Genomic DNA, 22499 nt, shown 5'->3' on the forward strand with positions numbered 1-22499 from the left:
TTCCAGAGTAATTTATTTTCAAGAAAAAAAGGGTATTTTAAAAACTGTTTTTAACTTAGCTGATCACAGGTGAACAAGTCAAAGTTGTACTCTTTGTATGTTGCTTTTAGAGTAGTTTCCAGCAATAGGAAGACTCCGAACTTCTCTGAGTAAGTAGTTTACTTCGACTTTCCTTGTGAGGATGATTGCAGCGAGAGCTGTATGGAGAACAACCAGCAGGAGCAGCGTATTTGTAGAGCTTCAGAGCAGAAGAGGTTATTGAGCTCTTAATGCATCTCGCCAAAACCCTCCCTAGGTTAATTCCTGCTTGAGCTAAAGCATAGCTTCTAGAAAAAAAAAAAATCTGAACTTATAAGAATTTCCAGTGGTAGAAGAGCTGACAGAATGGTTGGTAGGTGGTTAAAATAATGTTACCTTCAATGTCAAAAACGGAACAAATGCCTTCCCCAAGAAAACAGCAGTTGCTTTGTTGTTTCTAATCTGCTTGGCGGTTCAAACAAGAGAAACCAATGGGACTTGGGATACATAACTCCCTGTTTTATCTGCTAGACAGACATTCTTTAAAAAAAAAAAAATCTATATTTCAGATGAGTAGTAATGTAGTACTGTTAAGGTTCAGTTTAACCTTTTTTGATCAGGCAGACAGGTTGACCCCCATCTCTCACTTGAAAGATTCTTTCAGTCCTATAGCTTATTCTCATGGCTCCATTGCCAAGGCATTGGTATCTTTCTTGAAGCACGTACACCAGGAGGGCTGGGCTCCACATCTCGTCAGCAAAATGTGCAACCAGATCAGAAATGGCAATCTTTCTTTCCCCTCTTTCAAGTGTGTGGCTTTTATGCCACGAGGAATCATTTTAACGCTTTTGGCAGCATTGCAAGCTTAAGATGTGGTTGATTAAGGACTGTGAGCATGACAGATAATTTCCTATTTGGAAATTATGCCATAGTTCTTGGTTTTTGGGATGTAAACTTGGGTTTGTGGTATCTAAATGTATGTGTTTGTAGTTTACTGAGGAGGTTAAATTGCTTTGTACCTTTTCTCTGTCCTCTTTGTCCTTATCCTCTCATCCCATCTTGCTGCAGTTGGTCTTCGGGAGCAGGGAGTTTGGTTTTTTCCACTCATCAGTGGAAAGAAACAGTGTAGGGCCAAGATCTGTTTCCTGAGACACCTGTAGGAAAACATCTTTCTGGTGATTTCCTATTCACAATTCTGTTAGAGATCTGTTGGCTGATTATTTGGTACTGCTTATTAATTGACTAAAACAAAATTAACATGGTACACATTAAATTGATTAAAAAAATAAAGTGCTTTATAGAAGACCAAATATATCAGTGCTATTAAATTGACATTCTTAAATTTTAAGTCAAACTTGTAATCTCATCAAGAAGGATGTCAGTTTAGTTTGACAGAATCTATTTTCCATAGACCTAATTTGATTGACATTAATAATAAAGAATTAGAGAAGGGTAATAAAATCAGAGTCCAGTATCAAATATTCTGTAATTTTGCCTTGCTCAGCATTAGAGTGGACCTGTAATTACTTGGGTCATCCAGTCCTTCCTTTTTGAATTTCAGTGCAAAATTGTCTTTCCTCCAGGCGCCTGGAATTTGTTCAGTGCTGTAAGAATTACTGAAAATGGCAAGAGAGCCGTTTGCTCCTTTTTTTGGACTCTATTCTGTGCAAGTAATCCAGATCATCTCATTTAAACGTGTATAATTTTAGGAGCTCCTGTTTAACATCCCCCTGGGTTGCTAGTTAGAACTTCGTATAGCTGCTTCAGGTGTACATAACACATCTGTTTTCTCTGTACTGTTACTATTACTATCTGCTGGTGAGTCAGCATGAGTGTTCAAGAATCTTTATTCTGTAGTCTAAAAAAAAAAAAGCTTTTGTTATTCCGACTTTTGCTAGCCAGAGATCTTATTCTGGGTTTTCTTGTTTCTGTTTCCTATGACTTTTCTCTTCTAGCTCACACTGGTTTCTGTTCTCCCTTTATCTCTTAATTTAAATATGGAATGGGCCTAAGCAGACTGGCTTAGAAAGGAAGTAAAGGTCTTTAACTAGCATCGCCTTTTTTTCATAGGTGTGGGGTTTTGGATGCATGGATAAATGTTATAAACAGGGTATATTGATTTTTCGATATTCTTTCTCAGACTTGTTTTAATCTTGGTGACTTTCAGCTCTGTGAAATAGAGCCTTCTAAAATATGAAATATATACATTGCCAGCTTGGGCTTGGCTTTGCATGTGGGGTTTTTTTTTAAGACTGTCAAGTCCTTGATCATTTTTAACCCTACTATCGCTCACTTTTGGACCTGTTCTTTACCAGAAGAGGTGGGAGGTCTGCTACAAATTTTCTTTAAGCTAGATAAAACATTCAGAAAGAGCAACGGTAGCAGCTCTATAACAAGGTGTTGTTTTAGGATCATCTAGAAATATCTCTTGCCTGCCCTACTGAATCGCAGCATGTGATGAACTATTGGATTCCAAATCACAGAAAATATTTACTATTTACGGTGCTGTTCCTGGGAAGTGTAGCACGGGAATGAACTTCGGTGTCTGTGTGGGATCCCACTGAGAGGTCCAGCTGCTTGCTTCGTGCTGCCAGATTGCGTCCAAAGAAATGTTACCCTTTTTGAGTACATGCAATGAGAGAGTACAGGATGGGGAAAAAAAAAAAATCCTGAAAGATCATACTGCTTCACTGTATTCTGGAACAAATCCTTCTCCTCTTTCTCTACCAGTAACAATTTTTAGTTCTTTCACATTTAGAGTCTGTGTTTTGTCTGACATAAGGTGTATTGCTCTTGAGAGTAATTTGAAAATAATATTTTTAGCAGGATATATAAATTTTTTTGGTTTCTTAGCTGTAAACGTTTAGCATGCTAAAACTTTATGATGTCTGCCAGCAGTCATAAAGCTTTTCACAAGTTGGGTTTTTTCTGGCTTTATTTTCTTTTCTTTTTTTTTTTTTAGATGGAGGTGTATGTGTCTGTGGTGATTAAATTATGATGTTTAGGGGACATGCTTGAAAATACAAAATAAACCAAGCAAAATATACCCCTGAAGTGGCAAGCTCTTGAGAGATTTTTTTCTCCCTTCAGCTTCACTGGTACGAGGCAGAGTATATGGCATAAAGCAGCAACAGGAATTTGCTAATTGATGCAACTGAACCAAGATGTCAGTAGGCTGCAAAGGGTGTGGGGTTTGAGGGCTTTTTTTTTTTTTTTTAGATAAAATGAGGGGTTTTTGAATTAGGAGAAAGTTGGGGTGGGTCCACTTAGCATTCTAAGCACTAACTTTTTTTGTGAGAATATAATCTAGCCAATATAGCAACTAATATACTTGCTATGCCATCACAACCAATAGCTTATGAGTAACAGGCCTTAAATTCTATTGCAAGTTTTACGTATTTCATGATGTTCAGGAGTTATATACAAACAAAAGGAAATCATGTTTCTGTTTACCTACTCTAAGCAAAATTTTATGGCAAGGTAGTTTGTTTTCTTTAAGCCAGGTTCTGTGTGTGTGCAGACAGCTTTGTTCCCGTTGCTGGTACTCGTCCTTCACCTTGGAGAAAGTATTTGTTTCCAGTTGGTAGTGAGATTCAGAGATGATGATACCTGAATAACTTGAATAATGTTACTGGACAAGTCAAAGGAAAAGGAGTGAATGGTCTATGAAATTTTTGTATCGTTCTTTTCTTGTGTTGCTGTTATTTCCCCTTCCCTACAGCTTTTATTGTTTATGGGTTTGTTATCCATGATCTCTTCCTTCAGAAGTGAGAGATGATTACAAATCACATATATATATATTTTAGAGGTTGATCAGTCCGTGTGCCTTGAGAATAACAGTGGATGGACGTGGAAGCCCATGTGTGGAGACTGACATAGATGCTGGGGCAAAGTCACCTTCTGCTGTTATTTATGCACCTTTGAAGGTTGGTAGATGGTTAATGGGAAAAGTAGGCACAGGTGTGTGTATGTATATAAATACACACCAGGAAACTGGTTGTCTAAGCCCTGATCCTTGTCTCCCGTCTTCTGTAAAAAGAGGTTTATTGCCTATAGAATGGCTTCCTTCTGCCTGGGACTGTTTAGGATTAAATATATTAAGGATTTGATGTGTTCAGAGGCGCAGGGATTGGGACTGTACAGAATATCTCAGGTGGAGGAGGGAGGCGTGGCGTGGAAAGTACCTTTACAGTAGTTCTGCTCCAGGCTTCATGCTCAGTCAGACTTCAGCTCAGTGTTTGGTTAATGTCGTGTAACTCGGGTAAGAATATTTTTGTGGAGGTTAATTCAGCTCCCCAGGAAGACTGGGTATGTTTTCTATACTTTTTTCTCGAGTTAAATTGATTGGATGGAATTGCTGGATATATTGTAGGTTAAAACAGCCATTTCTTGTCCTTACGCCTGCATGTGGGCATTTCAGGCACGAACTGCAGTGTTTCCATGGATTTTTTGAAGGTCTTCATCGCATAGTTAGCAGCTTTTAGTGCTTTGATGTGATTTCGCGAGACAGAAGCGCTGCCTGTATTTGTGATACAGCAAACGCTGTATTTTCGGTGGCGTCTGACTTTGAGAAACACACAGATGCTTTTTTGTGGTCCAGGAGACAAAGAAACAAAGCTTTGTGCCGGGGAGGCAGGATCCCTGCCTGCGGGGAACATCAGCTGCTTTCCCAACCTCCGCTTGTTCCTGGTGAGCAGGAGCTGGGTCGCCGTTTGGGGCTCCCGTGGATTGGAAATCTTCCACAAGTGCCATCCTTCTCCTCGGGAGGGATTTTTCACGTGTTGTCCTTCCTCACTGCCTGTGAGCAGGAGCACTTTGATCCCCCAGTGCCCGGAGGCAGGTCGCCTTTTGGCTTGCTCCCCAGATACACTGAAGGAGCGCGGCTGAAAGGCAGGACCTGCCTCCTTGGGCTCATTTATTCTTGAGATTTGTTTATCTGTGTTTTTAAGTGTATGTGCCTTAATAAAAAAAAAAAAATCAGAATTGCTGTGTTTTCCAAATGTGCAAAATAACTTCAGTAGGAGGCTCGAGGAGGAAGGGATCTGGAAGCGGCTGTCTGTCGCGTCACATTAATAGCACTGATGCTGCAAAGCTGGTACTTGGGAACGGGGAGAAGGTACGATGCTGGTAGGGGTTCTCTCAGCCCGTGGCAGACACACAACCCTGTCCCTGCCCTGTGTCAGTGAGTGCCCTCGGTGCAACCAGCCCAGCCTCTCAGCTCCATCTTACTTATCCCAGGTTCCAACCAGGTCTCCCTGTTCTACTGCAAACATAAATATACATCTCGCTTGTAAAAACAGAAACTGCTGAAATGATTGATTTTTTTTTTTTATTTTGGCTGCTGGAGTGGCTCCTGCCATCCCGTGCGCAGCGGCGGTGGTTGGGCTGGTTCGGTTTTTGCCGTCATCCCTGATAGACAGAGGAGAAGCTTTAATGCGGTCCCGTCTCCTGCTGCAGTTTGATCTGTCCTTTCTCTTCCTACTCGCTGGCTGCTCGCTGAGCGATAAAATGAGATGTAAAGGTTGTTGTCTGTTTCTGTCAGCTGCTTTTCAAGGTTAGTGTTAAAACACTGTTTCCTAATTTTTGCATTTTAAACACTTATAAACTTGTTTATAAACAGGAGCAAAATTACATGTGTGTATGGGGTGGTTTTTTTATCATTTTTAAAGAGTTGGCCTCGTTACTGCTCTGACAGGTCAGCCAGTGACACTTATTAGGAACTCGGCACAAAACTATTACACAATTCTGATGCTGTCAAGTCTCGTACACACTTCTTGGTAAACTCCTGGGGAAGGCAAGGTTTGAGGGGTTGTTTCTCGGTTTTTAAAGTAGGATCTTCAGAGCAGCAATTAAAAATTTTTATGTTGGCTTCCACTGTATTAAGGAGATAATGAAAAGGTGAAGAACAGCATAGAGACCGTAGGGGAAAGCACGGATGAAATGGATCGTGTAAGAAAATTGTTCCCACTCTTGCAAGTTGTTCCTGGGCTTCAAAAAAATAAAAAACTGAGTCCTTTTTTTCGTTTCTTGTGTTTCAACAGGGCAGAGTTTAGGATATGGATTCGTTAACTATATTGATCCAAAGGATGCAGAGAAAGCCATTAACACTTTAAATGGACTCAGACTCCAGACCAAAACCATAAAGGTAAGACAATACAAAACACCTTTTGCTCAATTCAGGAAGTAGAGAAAGTAGTTGAAACCATTCCTGGCAATTTCGTCACTATATGTATATTAGTCTTCATTGTAAGGGCACTCAGCTAACGAGCTCCTCCTTGGAACAATGGGAGGACACACAGAAAACACAGAAAATCACACAGAAAATCTCTCTTCTCTGAAATTGCTGCTGTTGTTACAGGGGGGAAAGTAACAGGAAGCTTCTTAAAGCATTGCAGTGGGGCTTAAATGTAGAATAAAACAGCCCTAGTGATACCAGTAAACAGAGGTGAATTATGTGACGGTGTATTCATAAGTTACACGTTTTCTTGTGTTTTAATGGGAAATACCTTGACATGGAGCTCTCGTTTAGTGACACTCATGTCACTTTCAGGTGTTGAAAGTATGTTTCTTTCAAGTTAAAATGTGTCATTCTCAAAAAAAAAAAAATACATTTTTTCTCAATTTTCACATCCTTAGTTTGATTTATTCTTTTAAAAGCTGGAGGGATTAGAGATCCCACTGAAGTCTCTCGTTTCATTGTTGTAATAGACCATTAGTTATTCAACGACCTTCTTTAGTGGTCTCACAAGAAAAGCAAGTTTCTACACTGTCACGTTTTTTGCTGCATGGCTGATAAAGCTTTTCTGAAACAGCTTATGGAAGGTTTCCATATTCCAAATTCTGACAAATAATAAAGTTTAAGGAATATGAATCAAAAAATTGAAGGGGAACAAATAGCAGATCTGATTCAGAATGTCTGAAACTGCTTTGGTCATATTTGAATGCTGGCTTTTGATATATACCGCTTCCTTAATTTTTCTTCTTTACTTAATTTGTATTTCTAAGCCAAAAATGTTAAAGAATATAAAAATAGAATTTTTAACTTTGAAAATGTTGGTACAAATAACGTCAGTGATTTTGTATCTTGCAAAAAAAACACTGTACAGTAAATACTATAGTTGTACTTACCCTTTCTCACTAAAAGTTTTGGTTTGAACAAAGTGGTATTCACTAAAGCAAAAAATTTGTTGGATTCCTGTACATCTCCAGGAATTCTTTCAAACAAGTTTTTTCCCCTGGTCTGTTTGATTAGTGAAGAGCAGAAACCCTGAGCTGAGGGTTATGAAAGTGGTGGAGCAACTGCGTGGATTGCAAAAAAGGCTACTTCCAAACCTCCCTTAGACCAACCAGGTTCCATCCCATAGGGATACGTATGTGGGCCATATATCAAAATACTCACAGCGTGGTTTTGTAGAGTTAAATAGAAAAACTTACAGGGAACATGTGAGGCAAAGCAGCAAAATCTACCATCTTATCTACTGCTGCAGGTGGAAATACATGATCGGGCTCAGCAGTTTCCGCTTACAGTGGAAAGTTGGGCAGTAAGTTGCTCTCCAAATTGCTTTTAAAGGCACATTATCAGGAAAAAAATATTTTGAAAGTACTAAACTGTCTTCTAAATACTTTATTAAAAAGTTAGTGGAACTTGAAAAATCTAGATCAGTTTTTAATGCAGCACTTTGACATCTTGAATGTTTTTTCAGCGTTAGTAAGGATGCTACATTTCTTGTCCAAAGTAGCTATATTGCTTTGCCTGTTTTTGATATTGTGAGCCAGAGCAGTGCTACTGTATTCGTAATATTCCAAGGCTACAGGAAACATAGGAGCTACAAAAAGGTCTCCAAAAACTCCAACCCACCCCAATTATTATTTTACATTTCCCTCATGAGCAAAATTAAACTGTTGTGCCTTCCTTTTTATCCTGTATAGTAAGATTATTATTAGCCATGCTAAAACATCTTTGTGGAAATTTTCTTCTTTCAGTTCAGCGTAACTTTTAGGAATACAAGTGCTTTATTGGGTTTGGGTTTTTCAGCTTATTAATAGCTAGTAGTCTTTTATAGAATACATGAAATTTTGTTGGGCTCTTGAAAGCTGTTAAAACTTATCAATAAGCAAAGAGTTTGACCTAACCTACATGCACAGGATCTGCATAATTTCTTCAGTGATTGGGAACCCGTATAGGCAGCTTGAAAACAAAATGGTTTTCAAGTGAGTGTTTCTGCAGTTGCCTAAAACCAAACCAAGGAGCTTTCTAGTCAAATAGACAAGCTTTGGGTGCTCAGACATCTAATCAGCAGTTTCCAACTCAATTTTTAATTGCAGAATTGCGTGTGGTTACCTCACCTTACCCCTTTGGATTTTATGTGTTTTAGTTATGTTTTGCTTTTAAAAAATTCGATAAACCAGATCTACTTCCCTGATACTGTGATGGGGATAGAGGTTTCCCAATGTTCACGCTAACCAAGTGGGTAAACCATGTTTTTACTGCTCTGGCGGCGCCTGTGTCATCGTCGATGTCCCTCATTTCCTAAGGGTTGTGGTGAGAAATCCTCCTCGGTGCCGCTGCAGTCTGAGTTTCCCTGTTGCCCCCAGATGCCCCTTTCTAGCATCTCCCTGTCATTCATTATAAGGTTGAAGTATTTCAATTTGTGGAATTACTATATTTAATTATCAAAACTGAATTTCACTGAATTTTTTTTTTAGAGTTGGAAGGGACCATATAGATCATCTAGTCCAACTCCCCTGCTGAAGCAGGATTGCTTAGAGAATGCTACTCAGGACTGCATCCAGGCAGGTCTTGAAAATCTCCAAAGAAGGGGACTCCACACCCTCCCTGGGCAGCCTGTTCCAGGGCTCTGTCACCCTCACCGTGAAGAAACCGATTGCTTTAGTCTAGCTAGATGCCCTTTACAGTTATTAAAAAAGCACTTTCGGTGTATTAAAAAAGCCCATCTCAACAGAACGTATAGAAAGGGATTTGGTGGCGCATTTCTGTAGGCTAAAAAAAATATTTAATTAAATACTAGAATAACACCGAGCTGGAAAAGTACTGAGCATTACTTGATTCTGTTTTCTTCTTGAGCATGATTGGTTTTTATGCCCCAGAATGAGTCTGTAATGTCCTGTTGATGGATAGGCTGAGCCTCGGCTTCTGCCCGTGCACACTGGCAAACTGCGGACCTGCAGGTAGCATCGCTCTGGCTACCTCTTGTTTGCGAGATGTTTTGATGGGAAGTTGAAATGAATTATCTGTGAAAAGCCCTTTTTCAGGGGCAAATTACTTCTGCTTGCCAAGGTCACCTTGGTCCTGCTGTGTCCCATCTCCCTGCTCAACTGGTCGTGGGCTCTCCGGTCCCTCGCACCGAGGCTGAACCTGAGCTGGCTCTGGGTGGGCCATGTTTGCACTCATTTTTTTTGACCCCATAAGGCTTAATTCCTTTTTTAAAAAAAAAAAATCAAGATACATTTTCCGCATGTGTCCCCAGATCCTGTGCTTTTCACTTCTGTAACATTTTTGTGGCAGCTTAATGTTCTCTCTCTCCTGATGCCTTGCAAAACAGCCATGAAGTCACAGGAGGAACTGGTTTTATAGCAGGATCAGCAAAACAGCCAGGCACAGTCTGCTCTCAGATGTGCCGACTAAAATAACTGAAGAAATGTTCCTTTTATTATTCCATTGTAACAATAAATAATCCCTTTTCACTGTAGCAGCTAAAATATTTATGTGCATTTTATTTAAGTCAATGATGCCCTTTCAAGTCAAAGTCGAGAGGTGACTATTTACAGAATATCTGTTTGGGGAAGGCATTGAAGGAAGTGTTATGTGTTTGGTGGTAATAGGTTATACACCTTATGTTCCTCCTCAGCTGATCATAGTGCATATTTTATTTACACCATTTCATAGCAGCATCATCATCTTGTGAGGGAGAAGGACCTCACTTTATTTTTACAGCTAAAGCTTGACATAATTCTACAAAACAGCTTAGAATGAGGGAAGATACAGCGTGTGGTGAAATAAATATATATTCCAGAAATTGAATCTATTTTTAGAAATTAAATTTGCCCATCCATAAAAGCATATGAAAGGTCACTGCTGCTGTTGAAGATTGCCTGGCAATTCAGTTGCATCAAATACCAGAAAGAAAATAAGATGTGTGATGCATGGGGTACAGATTGTTTAAACCGTGCAGCTTTGCCCTGGAAAAAAAAGGACAGCATCTGAAAGGATGTGAAGGAAGCGTTTTACCATTTACATGGGGATTCAGGTGATCTGGCTTCATGTTGGAGAGGACACTGGAGCAAGGGCGGAGCAGAGTTTTGAAGGAAGTTTTAAATCTAAAAAGAGCCAATGACCCCCTGAAGTGTGGTCCTGTGTCCCCTTCTCCTCCCTTTTCTCTGTTGCCTGAGAAATAGGTTTGTTTCTTTCTTCCCTCGCAGGAGCAGGTCGCCCGCTGTGATGCTGCTGGAGCAGAAGAGACGTCTTGAGGGAGGGGAGAAGGAATCTGGGTTCTCTGAGCCCTCGATGCCTTCCGGATTTTAAATCCGTCAAATCTATCAGATGATAAAATACCAAATAGATAGGATTGTTCCTCTGTGGTCTGAGGCTTCTCTTAATTATTTTAATTTTCAGTTAAATGAATACATAACGTGGAGTATAGCTACTGCTATTTTGACACTTCCAGTTGTTAGTTGAGAATGTTTATTCCTGCTTTACTCTCCTGTTTTGATCGATAGGACTGGATGGTCCCAGTTTAAAATACAGTGAACAGGGCTGTGGGAGAAAGTACTCCTGTGTTTTCTGGAAATCAAGTAGCAACATTACTGCTCAAAGATCTTGCTATTTATCTTGCTTTCCCTGGCGTTTTTTGAAATGCCAGATATTTCTACATAATTCAGGCTCTAAATCTGTCCATGTTAATTCTTGTAATGGTCTGGAAAACTACAACCCATCCTGTCACTGTAGGGTAACCAAATAATAGCAGCCTCAGACTTCTCCGTCCTACAAAGTCATTTGTCACAAAGATTGCCTTCCAGTCGTGCTCCGGGCTGGAGGAGGTGCGGGAAGCACTGGGCAGGGGACGAGGAGGAGGAAGAAGGCTGCAGCAGCGAGCCATGGGGAAGAGCTACATCTTCTGTGCCTCTTCCCAAACTGCTTGGGAGATGTTTGGGGGGGGACTTAAACCCAACAGTTGGAATTACAGTCAGGAAATGCTGGCTTGCTGGTGGTTATGGTAGCAGAGCTCTGGTGTTGGATGCCCGTGGTGCAATACTCTGCTGAAAACCCTGTGTTTTCCACCCATATTCTCCACAGCCTCCACAGGGGCTACCTGCCACCAGCTGCTTGTCCTGGTGAAGAAATGGGATGTTGTGCGAGGCTGGATGGTGAGGGCAGGGTGCATGGAGAGATCTGGGGATGCTCTGATTTGGGAGGGGGGCTGGGGGAGAAAAAAATACAGAGGAGAAGGCACAGAGGGAGGGCTTGGGTGTTCTATGAGGGAGAGGATGGAGGGTCTGAGGGGGTGGGAGATATTGGGAGGGATTGTGTGTTAGTTTCCCATGTAGGCAGTTGCATTGGGCTCCCTGTGCGTATGGGGACACAGCAAGGGACGCACCCCGAGTGCTCTGCCAACCATCGGCTGCCTTTCCCCTGAGCTCCAGAAAAGCTTGATAGAGGTGCAAAAGAACATGCACTCCTTTCCTTCCCTGAAAAGTCAGATGATGGGCACTTGCAAGCTGCAGATTTGGGATTTACTTGTTCCGCAATTCCTTTTAAAATTCAGGGAATTGCTTGTTCTGTTTTGTGGTAGTTCAGAGTTAGTCATAAGAGGGGTCATCTGCCGTGACTGCTCCACCCTGGGGTAAAAACCTTGGACAAAAAAACTTAAAGATGCCATAGACCTGGAAAGCCTCAACTAAGTTTACTTCGTTTTCAATCTTCAGGAGCCTCTGTCTATGTAATCTTTTGGACTTTGTAGCGCTTGTTAATGAATCCTCCTCCACTATGGGCACAGAGTGATGCCGTGGCTCGAAGGACCTTTCAGTGCTGCGTTAGAAGGCTTGGGTCTGGCTCAGCTGCTTTCAGCAGGCACCAGAGAGTCTTTACCTGTTAGTTTTGTGCATCTCCTCTTAATCGAGATTTCTTTTTAACTGCTTCAGTTTTGTCGGTTGAGTCCTTTTCATTCCATAGAGCTGGAGCAATTATTCTCTTAGCCCTGCTCCTGATGTAGCCGGAGAGCTTCTAGCCTGTTATCTATGGATGTCTGTCCTGAAATGATGGGATAGACAATTGTATCTTACCTGCGATCATAATTAATCCCAGTAAAATGGCATTGAATTGCTCAGCAGTGAAGTGTATTGTCAGTCCCCTCCATCCCCCAGCCAAGGGCCTGGAGAAGAGAAAGGACAAAGCACTGAGAGCGGAGGGTGTGAAAATATTACTGATGCTGGTCTTCAGCCTCTGGACCAGAGGGCTTTTGTGTGTGCTTGTTCTGACAAAGCACGTAGCTTTCACAGGAGGCTTTCTTAAATCTGTGTTTTTGCACAAAATTAGGGCATGGACGAGGACCGGGAAGTGGCTGTGGGGGAATGTCTCTTCTGGCCGTAGCCCATCCTCTGGTGTTAAGCAGGTTTTACTTCTGGTTCTGTATGTGCATGGAACAAGTGAGATTGTGCGTATTTACACACGTGAAGCTCTTTGAGCGGTCGTGTTAAAGCACTTCCAGTATGTACCCGTGGAATAAGAGGCAGTAAGTGAAGGAAGGGTTGTCCCCATTTTATGTGTTTTGACCTCGGGCAGGAAGAAAAGCGAAGTGACTCACCCCAAAAGTAATGCAAGAAATCCAGCATCTCGGAGCGTGTCACGCAAAGAGGCAAAGTAAAGCTTTTTAGAATTAAGGTCACCAAGAAGTTCAGTGTTTTTTAGATGTTACACAGACTCTTTTGAAAACTGGCCAGGGAGTCACTTAACACCAACTGCACCTCATCTGCTTGTGGCTGGAGAGATGTCCCACGGATTGCAGGTGGGTGGCTTGGTGGCCTGCAGAAGCCTGTGCTGCCAAGCAGCACTCTCTGGTCAAAGGCTTCTGACTATTCTCACATTCCCCAGGTGAGTAACACGAGATGCAGAACAAGACTCGCATCTGCTTGGAGAAGTTTTGGTTTTGAAAGTCACGAGCTGCTAGGTTCCTTGTCAGCAGATGTTTTGACCGGAGCAGGGTGGCTCTGCTGGCAGAGCACATCGTTTCGGGGAAGGAGGATGCCGTTTCTTTTTGGAGCTGAATTTTGGGAGGAAGCTTTTAGAAATGGACTTGGGTGTTTGAGAAGTCCAGGATTCGCACGTGAGCTGAAGGCATCTCTTAGGACGAGCAGCGGCAAAGTGGTTGTCAGTGCTGAAGTGGTTGCTGTTCCATGTCCAGCGCCTCGCCTCTGTCAGACACAGGGGATGCGTTCATGCCTCTGGGTGCCTTTGCTGTGGGCTCCGGCTGGGAAAGGCCAGACCGATTCAATTTGCCTTCTGAAGAGTCTCGAGGTTAGAAATTTTGCAGAAAGTTTTCTGTGTGGGGAAAACGGGTAGGAAATCAATAGGGAAGATAATTACTTTAACTCAGCGATATTTTTCTCGGCTCCTGAAGAAAAATGTGCATTACCACGGAAGATATGAAACGCTGGACCTTATGACTCCGCAATAGTGTTGGGAGACAGCGGTGCAGACTCTGGAGATGGCTGTTTATGCTGAAGAAAAGCCCTTCCACGGGCTAATGTTCAATGTCAGATGAGAAATATCCTAGCAAATGTTTTTCACAGTTAATATGTATGTATTTATAGAAACTAACATCAGAGGCCAACAAGCCATAAAATGAATTGCACAATGTTTTATTATCTCCCTTGCAAATTTGACCGAAGAACTCCTAAATTATTTTATGCAGTGAAATATAACGCCATTGTTCGACCTCCAACTGTCAGAAACGGACAAACGCTTTAATGTTGAGAAATGCCTGGGTCAAACAGTAGTTTGGCGTTCTCCAGTTGATTTATTTGATTTTTTTTGTGGTGGCTAGGATTTCCATACTCTTCTTTTTCAACACAGGGTTTCATTATAGGGTGCTAACACTGCCATGAGCTAAAAAAAAAAAAAAAAATCCTACTAAAGTGTGGATATAAAGAATTAATGCAGCATCCTCACCCAGTGCCTTGCAGTTTTCAGTGATAAAACAGGAGCTGGCCATGGCTCCCATTTTAACTTGCACAGCACCAGGAGCTTCTGGTCTGGTAGAGGGTCAGGGTGGGTGATTTCTTCCTTTGGTAGCTAATGCACGGGAAGACATCCCGGCCTCGGCACTAACTGAGTAATAGCTTGGAAGCAGGACGGCACAGTCTAACCGATCGATTTGTCATTGGCTGACCCAAGAGAGAAGATGAAAAAGATTCAAAAGCAGATAAATAATTGACATTACCAGCCTTGAGTCCGTTCAGCTCGCAACCTTTTCTCCTTCATGTTAAAGACGGCTGAGTTGCTTTTGGCAGCTTCTTTCTTTGGCCCAGGCTCCCCCCGCAACCTGAATGTTTGATTGCAGGAGGAAATAAAAATTAGCCCTGAGCGGCAGCAGGTGTTTACCTGGTGCAGTGAGTAGATGTATTTCTGAGTGTGTGTGGTCTCTCCTTCCACTGCACATCTGCACGGCCCACGAGAGCAGAGCATTCTCTGTATGTAGAAGTGTATATATATATATATATATATATAACGTCAGGCGTTTGGTGCTCCGGGAAGTAGTGGTTCTTTGCATATCCCAGTACTTTTCATCTTCCCTGTAATGTGGCATTTGGTTAATGAATGTGCCAGAGTGAGAAAACCCAAAGGAAACCCCTGGCTGTTTTCCCAGGAACTTTATTAATTTTGCGGCTCTCAGTTTTGAGGAATAGGTGAGGTCCCTACCCCCACTCCAGAGAGGCTCTTAAGTGATTTTTAAACTGTTATTCCTAAAGTAGGTTAAATTGTGGGTGTCTGAACCCTTATGGAACCCTCTCAAGGTAAGGCACCTGCAGAGCCTGGAGAGAGAGTTCGCTTTTCTAAATGCCTGGGCATGGGCTATAAATGAGAAGCCACCGATGTGAGACCAACACCAAACCAAGCATGGTCAAAACTGGTGATTTTTTGGTATGGGATCTATAGGTGAAAGCACAGTGCAGTCACCCCAGTTAACACCTGGCTTGATCAGGTGAAAGCCAAGCAGTGCTGTGTGTGTTCTGGTCCTGGAGCATCAGAGGGGTGCTTGGGACCAGTGATTAAGTGACATAAATGCTGCACCCTGTCAGGAGCTCACAGGCTGCGAGGTCCTAAATCGCTGAGGCACAAAGTAGTTTCCACCTCGGTTTCCTTCTCCCTTTTAGCCCTGATCTTGGCACCTGCTCGTTACATCTGCTTGTGCCTTTGTGCTGTGCCTGAGCTTGCCTCCATTGATGCAAATGTTGGTATCTTTAACCTCTTTTTCACATTTCTTTCCCTAAATTTTTCCACCTCCTCTCTCTAGCCTTCTCTGTAAATGTTAGATTTAAAAGGTTATGTACAAACATTTAAGTTAAAGAAGTTGCCAAAAAACCTTAAAATCTAGAATATTTAGAGTTTGTCTGCTATTATGCAGAGAAGATTGTAGAAGCAAATATTAGTCATTCACATCATTTTCTGTGTTGAGTCAACATCTATTTTTAGGTGTGGAGCGCATAAAGACAACTCCTTGACACATAAAACACACAAAGACATCCATTTGACATCATTTGTGTTTGGGCTAAGGTTTGGGAAGAGGGGAAGACAATTGCTGAATGCTTTGTACTCATGATGGGACCCCCCCCCATTTCCTTCCAAGACGCACTTTAAGACATAATGTAGGAATGTACTGATCTGTTTATATTTAAATAAATCAAGGTGAAGTGCAAAATATTCAGGTTTGGATCCAAAGCTATTTCAGATGTGCTGCAAAGTAATTCTTCATGATCTGTGCTGAGTACTTGCCATTAGGCTTGATCCAGGAAGTATTTTTATTATGTTAGATGTGTGTATTCTGAATGTATGTATTATTTTAAAAGTGCAGAAGGCTTTTTATGCACATACTATAATTATAAATCTGATTCATAGGTAGAAGAGCGGTTAAGAGAGTCTTGATTTAATAATTTTCCAACAGCATGCACGCAGCGCCTCAGCTAGATTTTCTTGTTTACTTGGTCATAATATTTTTATGGTCTGGTTCTGGGCTCACAGCGCAAGGGAACTTCTCGTGATACATTGCGGATATGACAATGAGTGTCAGTATACAGTTCCCCGAGCAGATGTTAGTTTAGTCTAATTTCACCAGTACTTTACTGTTCATCCAGAACAGATCTTGCCAGCTCAGGATGAAAACACAAAGAGAGAGAGCACAAAAGATCACCCTGCAAATAACCTGATCCGTTTCAGACACTTGGACGGGGCGGTTGGGGGGGAAAGAAAAACATACTGGAACTCGAGTGCTACGTATGTGCAAATGTTATTACATGTTGGATACAGTAAATCATCTGCACACCCACAACCCAGAGGGGTAAATTTACAAAGCCATGCGTAGGAAGCTGCACATTAATCTCCCTCTGAACAATAGTTATTTTGTGCCTGCACTTAAAGAACCTTCGCGTTTGTTTTTTGGTCTCTTCCTTTGTTCTTCCAGCCTTTCCTGGCTGTGTTGGTTTTGCAGAACAAGGTAGCGGCTGGGCGCGAGGGTTATTGCTTGTGAAAGAACAGAAGATAATCTGTTTAAAGCGCAGAGGGTGGCTCTGCCTCACTAATGCCCCATTCCTGCTCTTCCCTCCCCAGGTGTCGTACGCCCGTCCAAGTTCAGCATCAATCAGAGATGCCAACTTGTATGTCAGCGGCCTTCCGAAAACAATGACCCAGAAAGAGTTAGAGCAGTTATTCTCACAATATGGGCGCATCATCACCTCACGGATTCTGGTTGATCAAGTCACAGGTTAAAAGAAAACTTTTCTTTATACGTGCTTGTTTTTTTTCTGGAAATGGCAAAATTGTAAATGCTTGCTGGCGGTTGGGTTGTAAGACAATATGACTTTCAGTGTGAAATGAGGTACCTGGTTCTTTATAAGTGTAACTGTTTGGAGGCATAACTGCTGCCTCTTTAATGAGGGAACTCAAAATGCAGAGTATTGTTTACTTAAAATTGCTGTATTAAATATGGTAGGGACTGATTTTAGAGAACCCAGCTGGGGAAGGGCATTTGTCTTTATAGGACTTACTTAATTTGCAAGCTGTGTATTCTGTGAGGTCAAAACCAACGTTCAGTTTGTTTCTTCCATAGATGAGGCTGTTCCTGCAAATATTCATCTGTTCACTTTTTTTTTTTACTTCCCAGGGGTTTCTCGAGGTGTGGGATTTATCCGTTTTGATAAGAGAATAGAGGCAGAAGAAGCCATAAAGGGACTAAATGGCCAGAAGCCTAGTGGTGCTACAGAACCAATTACTGTGAAGTTTGCCAATAACCCCAGCCAGAAAACAAGCCAGGCACTCCTTTCACAGCTGTATCAGTCTCCCAACAGACGCTACCCTGGACCACTTCACCACCAGGCTCAGAGATTCAGGTAATTACCTGGAAAAGAACTGAAGTTCCACCAGCAATGACAATGTGGGGCAGGTGCTGTGCAGGAAAATATGCTTTAGTTGCATAGGCTGACCTGATTTTCTTTGTAAAATTAAATATTCTTTCCTGGAGAATGAGGAGGAAAATCTGCTGACAGCGGTAGTCATGTTGTATTTACTAAAACAGCTGAAGTACTGTACAATCAGATCTCATGAAGGCTCATAGAAAAAGGGAGGACAGAATAGAGTTACACTGATAATCAAATGAGCAGTGACTATTCTGTTCTTTCTCATTTTTTTTTGTAATGCTTTTATTTTCTGCTATATTATTACAGTTTTGATGCAGCTTAGACTTTGATGTTAATGACAGTGGACTGGTAGCAGGAAAAAAGCTGAGTCTGTTCCAGTCAGCAGCAGTATCATTAAGTGTATTAGCCTGAGATATCTGCTCTTAGTATAAAGAGACCTTGCATTAGTCTCTGGTGTGATTCTTCAGATGCTTTTGGGGATGTTTTATCCTTTGCATTCTGAATATACTGTTTCCATCTGATACGTAAGCCAGAGTTAGTGATAGATGATGTTCTCATTAATTTTATACTTGATGATAATTTTCAGGCAACCTAGTGTTCAAATAAAAAGTCTGCCTTCAAAAAAGGAAACTTGGACATATTCACTAAACTGAGTTGTGAACTATTGAAAAGTAATCTTTAGTTTTTTCAGTGATGAAAAGTGCTAGTGAATTAAAGATCATTTAAAAACTCAGTCGGATACATTAAATTGACACTTGTTTTTATCTTTGGCACGCAGATGTGTCCATTGAGGTTATCACTGAATCCTTCCATGGACAGAAGGACTTTAGTGTGCTCCCATGGAAAGCAGATTATTATATTCTGCAAAATTAGGTGGTCATTTATATAGGCATATTGTGGAGGATTAATACTAAATATATGTAATATAGTGGCGAGAATGTAGTATATTAAAGCAGTTAGAATCAGGAGTTTTTCCAGTTGGAGAAATTTTGGACTGTAACATTTTATTTCCAAGCTAGCTGTAAATATAAGGTGAACAGTTCAATTATTTACAAAAAATTCATACTAGTACTGTCTAAAAAAAAAAAAGACAAATCAGAAGTGGATCTCTTTTTTTAAAACCAAATCCTGGAAATGAAGATTTTCTCTAAGGCTGTAGACAAGTTAAAAATGACTTTAAATGCTGCGGTGGAAATTTAAGCACAACCTCATGCTTAACAAAGCAGGCGGGAGTTGTTAGGCTCCTTAGATGTGTGGGAAACTTGTTGAACGTTTCTTCTTTGAAAATGGAACGCTATTAATAATAGTTCCATTGAGCGATCTTGCCATCTGTGAGACATTAACCCAAAGACCCTCCTTCTCTTTTCAGGCTGGACAATTTGCTTAATATGGCCTATGGCGTAAAGAGGTAATTAGAATTCCACAGATTGCCAGATGTCCGTGTTGGCACAGATTGGTGCTACAATTTATTTTTTTTAATTCACTAACTTTATTTTTTTTAATTCCTTTTCTTCCACCAGCATGTCAAATTCTTTTTAAGTTTGGACTTCAGTTGGTTTTTTTACTTTAAAGGCCACACACGCAAGTTCTGTGGGGTTTTTTCAACTTTTTTTTTTATTTACAGGTGGGCTTCTCAAATGGTTTAGGTGCAACAGCTACAAATATTCAAACTGCAGTTGTTTCGCTCAATGGCACTTTTTCCAGAATCAGAACTATTAACTGAGTCTTTAATCATCAATCTGATAATCTTCGTTATCAGAATTTAACAAATAGAATTACACTGCTTTTGTCTAAATCTCAACATAAATCTCAACAGTTAAGACTTTTTTTTCCTACTACATGTGGCTTCACAAGTTTGACTTGAAAATATAGCTGTGTGCACCTCAATCAGCCCTAAGTTTCTTTTGTTACAGGTTTAATACTTTGAAACTTTCTTGGTGCTTGAGATTTGATTTCTTTTTTTGTTTCAAATAGCTCTGTGTGTTCCGTGTGTATGTGCACGCATGTGTGATAAAGCTCAGCTGATCTGTAAACATTTATGCTGTTTCATGAGTATGTTCAATGTTTGATCTGAAAGCTGAAACGTGTTGATGTGTTGTTCGTGTCTCTTCTAATGGCACATGTCAACGCGAGCCACCTTACAGCAAAACAAAGGTGTAGTCTTATTCCCAGTGTTACTGTAAGATGTCCAGCCATCCCCCACAGTTAAGATGAGGAAAATACTACTTAATCTTCTGAAATGCTCTGCTCACCACACCTGAAAATTATTTGAACTTTTTTAAAGCTCACCCTGTAAAATGGTATGGTAAGTATATCTTAACACTAGCTAGTAGTGGACAATAGCAAGGGTTTTAACTTCTGCCACAGTAGCTATCGTACCAATTAGAAATTTTAAGACTGCTTACAAAAGGAATACTCAAAACAGATGGTTGTATCCTCCCAGAAGCCCCGCTTTTGGTGTTCATTAGTACAGTCGTTAACATCTACAATATCCCTAGTGGTGATGGTGATACGATGAGTCAGAACTTACCACCTGATTTTATCACACAAGGCTTCTCTTGCGTCCCCCTCCTCTTGTTTCTTTCTTGATATCTTGTCAAAAACAGGGCAAAACTCTCAGCCTCGACTATCTGTCGGGTACAAGGAAGTGTCAGAAGGATGGGTTTGTTTGGGGAGTTTTCCCTGGATTTGCTGCCGCTTTCCCTGGAATTGGACTGGCGTGTGGTGCAGGACAAGCAGGGCTTAGTCTGAGCTAGGGAGGGTTTGAATTCTGATTTCCTATGATCTGCAGAGGGGAAGAGTTACCTGCCTTTGGGGGTGATGCATCCGCTTTCTTAATATTCAGGGTCTGCAATGTTCATCTCAAATCACAACAGTGTTTTTAAATTGTTTTGTTGGCATCTTAAATTAGTTTTCTCCTCCCAGCAAATCCTAAAAACTTGTACTTGCCCCAGAAAACCCTGCATTTGCAGACATAGGGGCACACAAAAGAATACTGTATTGATAATTTCTGAAAGTGCCTCTGAAACATCCGTAGGGGAGTGTTTCTGGGCGTGGGGGTCAGTTCATTCCTTCCCCATGTTAATTACGTGGTACTGATGGAAAATGAGATGTGCTGATGTGGAAAAAAGGGTTTTATTGATACTAATTTGGGATCACTTGCTAGTAGCAAAGCCACTTATGCAATAGGTTATCTTGTATTTGTGTCAATACACGTGCACTAGTTTCATACACTTTTTTTCTTGGATTTACAGCAGCTCCTGTACTCACGGTACATAAATCATTGAAAGCTGCGTAGCTCCTAGAGGTTTCCAGGGAAAAGCTGCTCTCTAGTGAACTGTATGAAACTTTAGCTCTTTCCATCAGTGCAGCATTCCTTAAAAAATGCAGAGCTCTGTAATGTAGTGTGTGACATGCACAGCTTTGCATTGTACAGATTTTACAGCATTGTCTCTTCCAGGGTAGTGCCTACGCTGGTGGTGTACTTGGTGTTAAACACTGCAGAAGAGGAGCGTTTGCTGGCTTACGCTACTGGTGCAGTTGGCATTTGTCAGGAATGGGCTTAAAGTCCCCATCTTCTAAATTTCAAAGGAAGTTGAAGCTGTTGGCTTGTGCAAGTTCTCAGTCCTGGCTGCCTTATTTATGATTCCAGGGATGGTGGAAGGAGCAGAATGAACTGGCCTGGTCCAGCTGTCTCCGTTTTCAGCAGCTGGGGAAATACCATGGGTTAAAGCCACGCTTGGACCATTATGATAATCTTACTGGTTAAAGCATGCAGGAGAGAGAAACTGAAGCATGTTGAGAGTAGGATTTGCAAAGAGAAGTTTGGTAGGAAAATTGTCATGTATTTTTAATAAACTATGTCTGCGAACCTGCCTGTGTGTCTGAGGATCCAGCGCTGTGAGCAGTTGTGAACTGCTCATTTACGGCGTAGCTGCACCCCAGTGGTGTTCCTCAGCTTAAGATGTATATTCCAAGTGTCCTTTTTTTCCTTGAATATACGTATAAAGTGCTATCGGGAGCCAACATAATGGTGAGCAGCCATCAAGTGTGTAGTTTCTTTTATGGCTATTTAATATAAGCTGCATAATATTGTGCAGATTGCTTAAATGTGTGTGGAAATACCAGTGTAAAAGGAGAAGTTTTGGAGAACAGAAGAGCTCACTCGGCGACAGCGAGTACCCCCCCTCCACTCCCTCAGTCATCACTCAGAAAATCTTGAGGAATTATTATTCAATTCTGGTATTAAAACTCATCATATTGAAGGTACATGTGAAACTGGATTTTTTATTAAGACTTTTCCTCTGTGCAGTTATTACTTTAAAACATATCCCAAAGTGTAGCTTCAGAAAGCATCTCTTTTTTTTTTTTTTGCAAACTGATGAAAGGAAAATTATGTTGATCCTGAGGGTTGATACTGCTTAACATATTCATTAATAACCTGAGTCACAGGCTGCGCTGTGCCCTCCTTGCATTAGCGGGTGACAGTAAATTGGTGAGGGAGCAGGGACAGTGACCCTGCTGTTGGCCGCGGCTGCCGCTGGGGAGACCTTGACAAGCTGGAGGAAGGTGGTGAAATTCAGGAAAGGCAAATGTAGAGTTTAGCCCCTGGCTGCTGTCTTCAGCCACCTAAAAGGGGCATTGGAAAGAAGATGAAGCTGGACTCTTCTCGGAGGTTCAACTGCGAAAGGACAAGAGTCAACAGTAACTGGTTGCAGGAGGGGAAACAGAACTCGGTATAAGGGGAAGTCGTTCAGTGTGAAGCTGGTGGAGCCCTGCAGCCGGGGCTCCAGCAGTGGAGTTCCCGTTCACGGAGACTTTCAAAACCTTCCTCT

At 41.5% G+C, this 22499-nt stretch overlaps 1 protein-coding gene across 5 annotated transcripts in view; it reads left to right on the plus strand.

The window, feature by feature from the left end:
* The window catches only part of ELAVL4 (ELAV like RNA binding protein 4), a 104323-nt gene that overhangs the window by 80490 nt on the left and 1334 nt on the right, over positions 1-22499 (plus strand). For 4 of the 5 annotated variants that reach the window (XM_074152674.1, XM_074152672.1, XM_074152673.1 and 1 more), the window contains 4 exons: positions 6060-6163; positions 16859-17012; positions 17412-17637; positions 19034-19072. In XM_074152674.1, the coding sequence (XP_074008775.1) occupies positions 6060-6163; positions 16859-17012; positions 17412-17637; positions 19034-19072 (523 nt within the window). The remainder of the gene's footprint in view (positions 1-6059; positions 6164-16858; positions 17013-17411; positions 17638-19033; positions 19073-22499) is intronic. The other variant, XM_074152676.1, reaches the window with a different exon arrangement.

The sequence above is a fragment of the Numenius arquata genome, chromosome 8, assembly GCF_964106895.1.
Source record: "Numenius arquata chromosome 8, bNumArq3.hap1.1, whole genome shotgun sequence".
Classification (NCBI taxonomy): Eukaryota; Metazoa; Chordata; class Aves; order Charadriiformes; family Scolopacidae; genus Numenius; species Numenius arquata.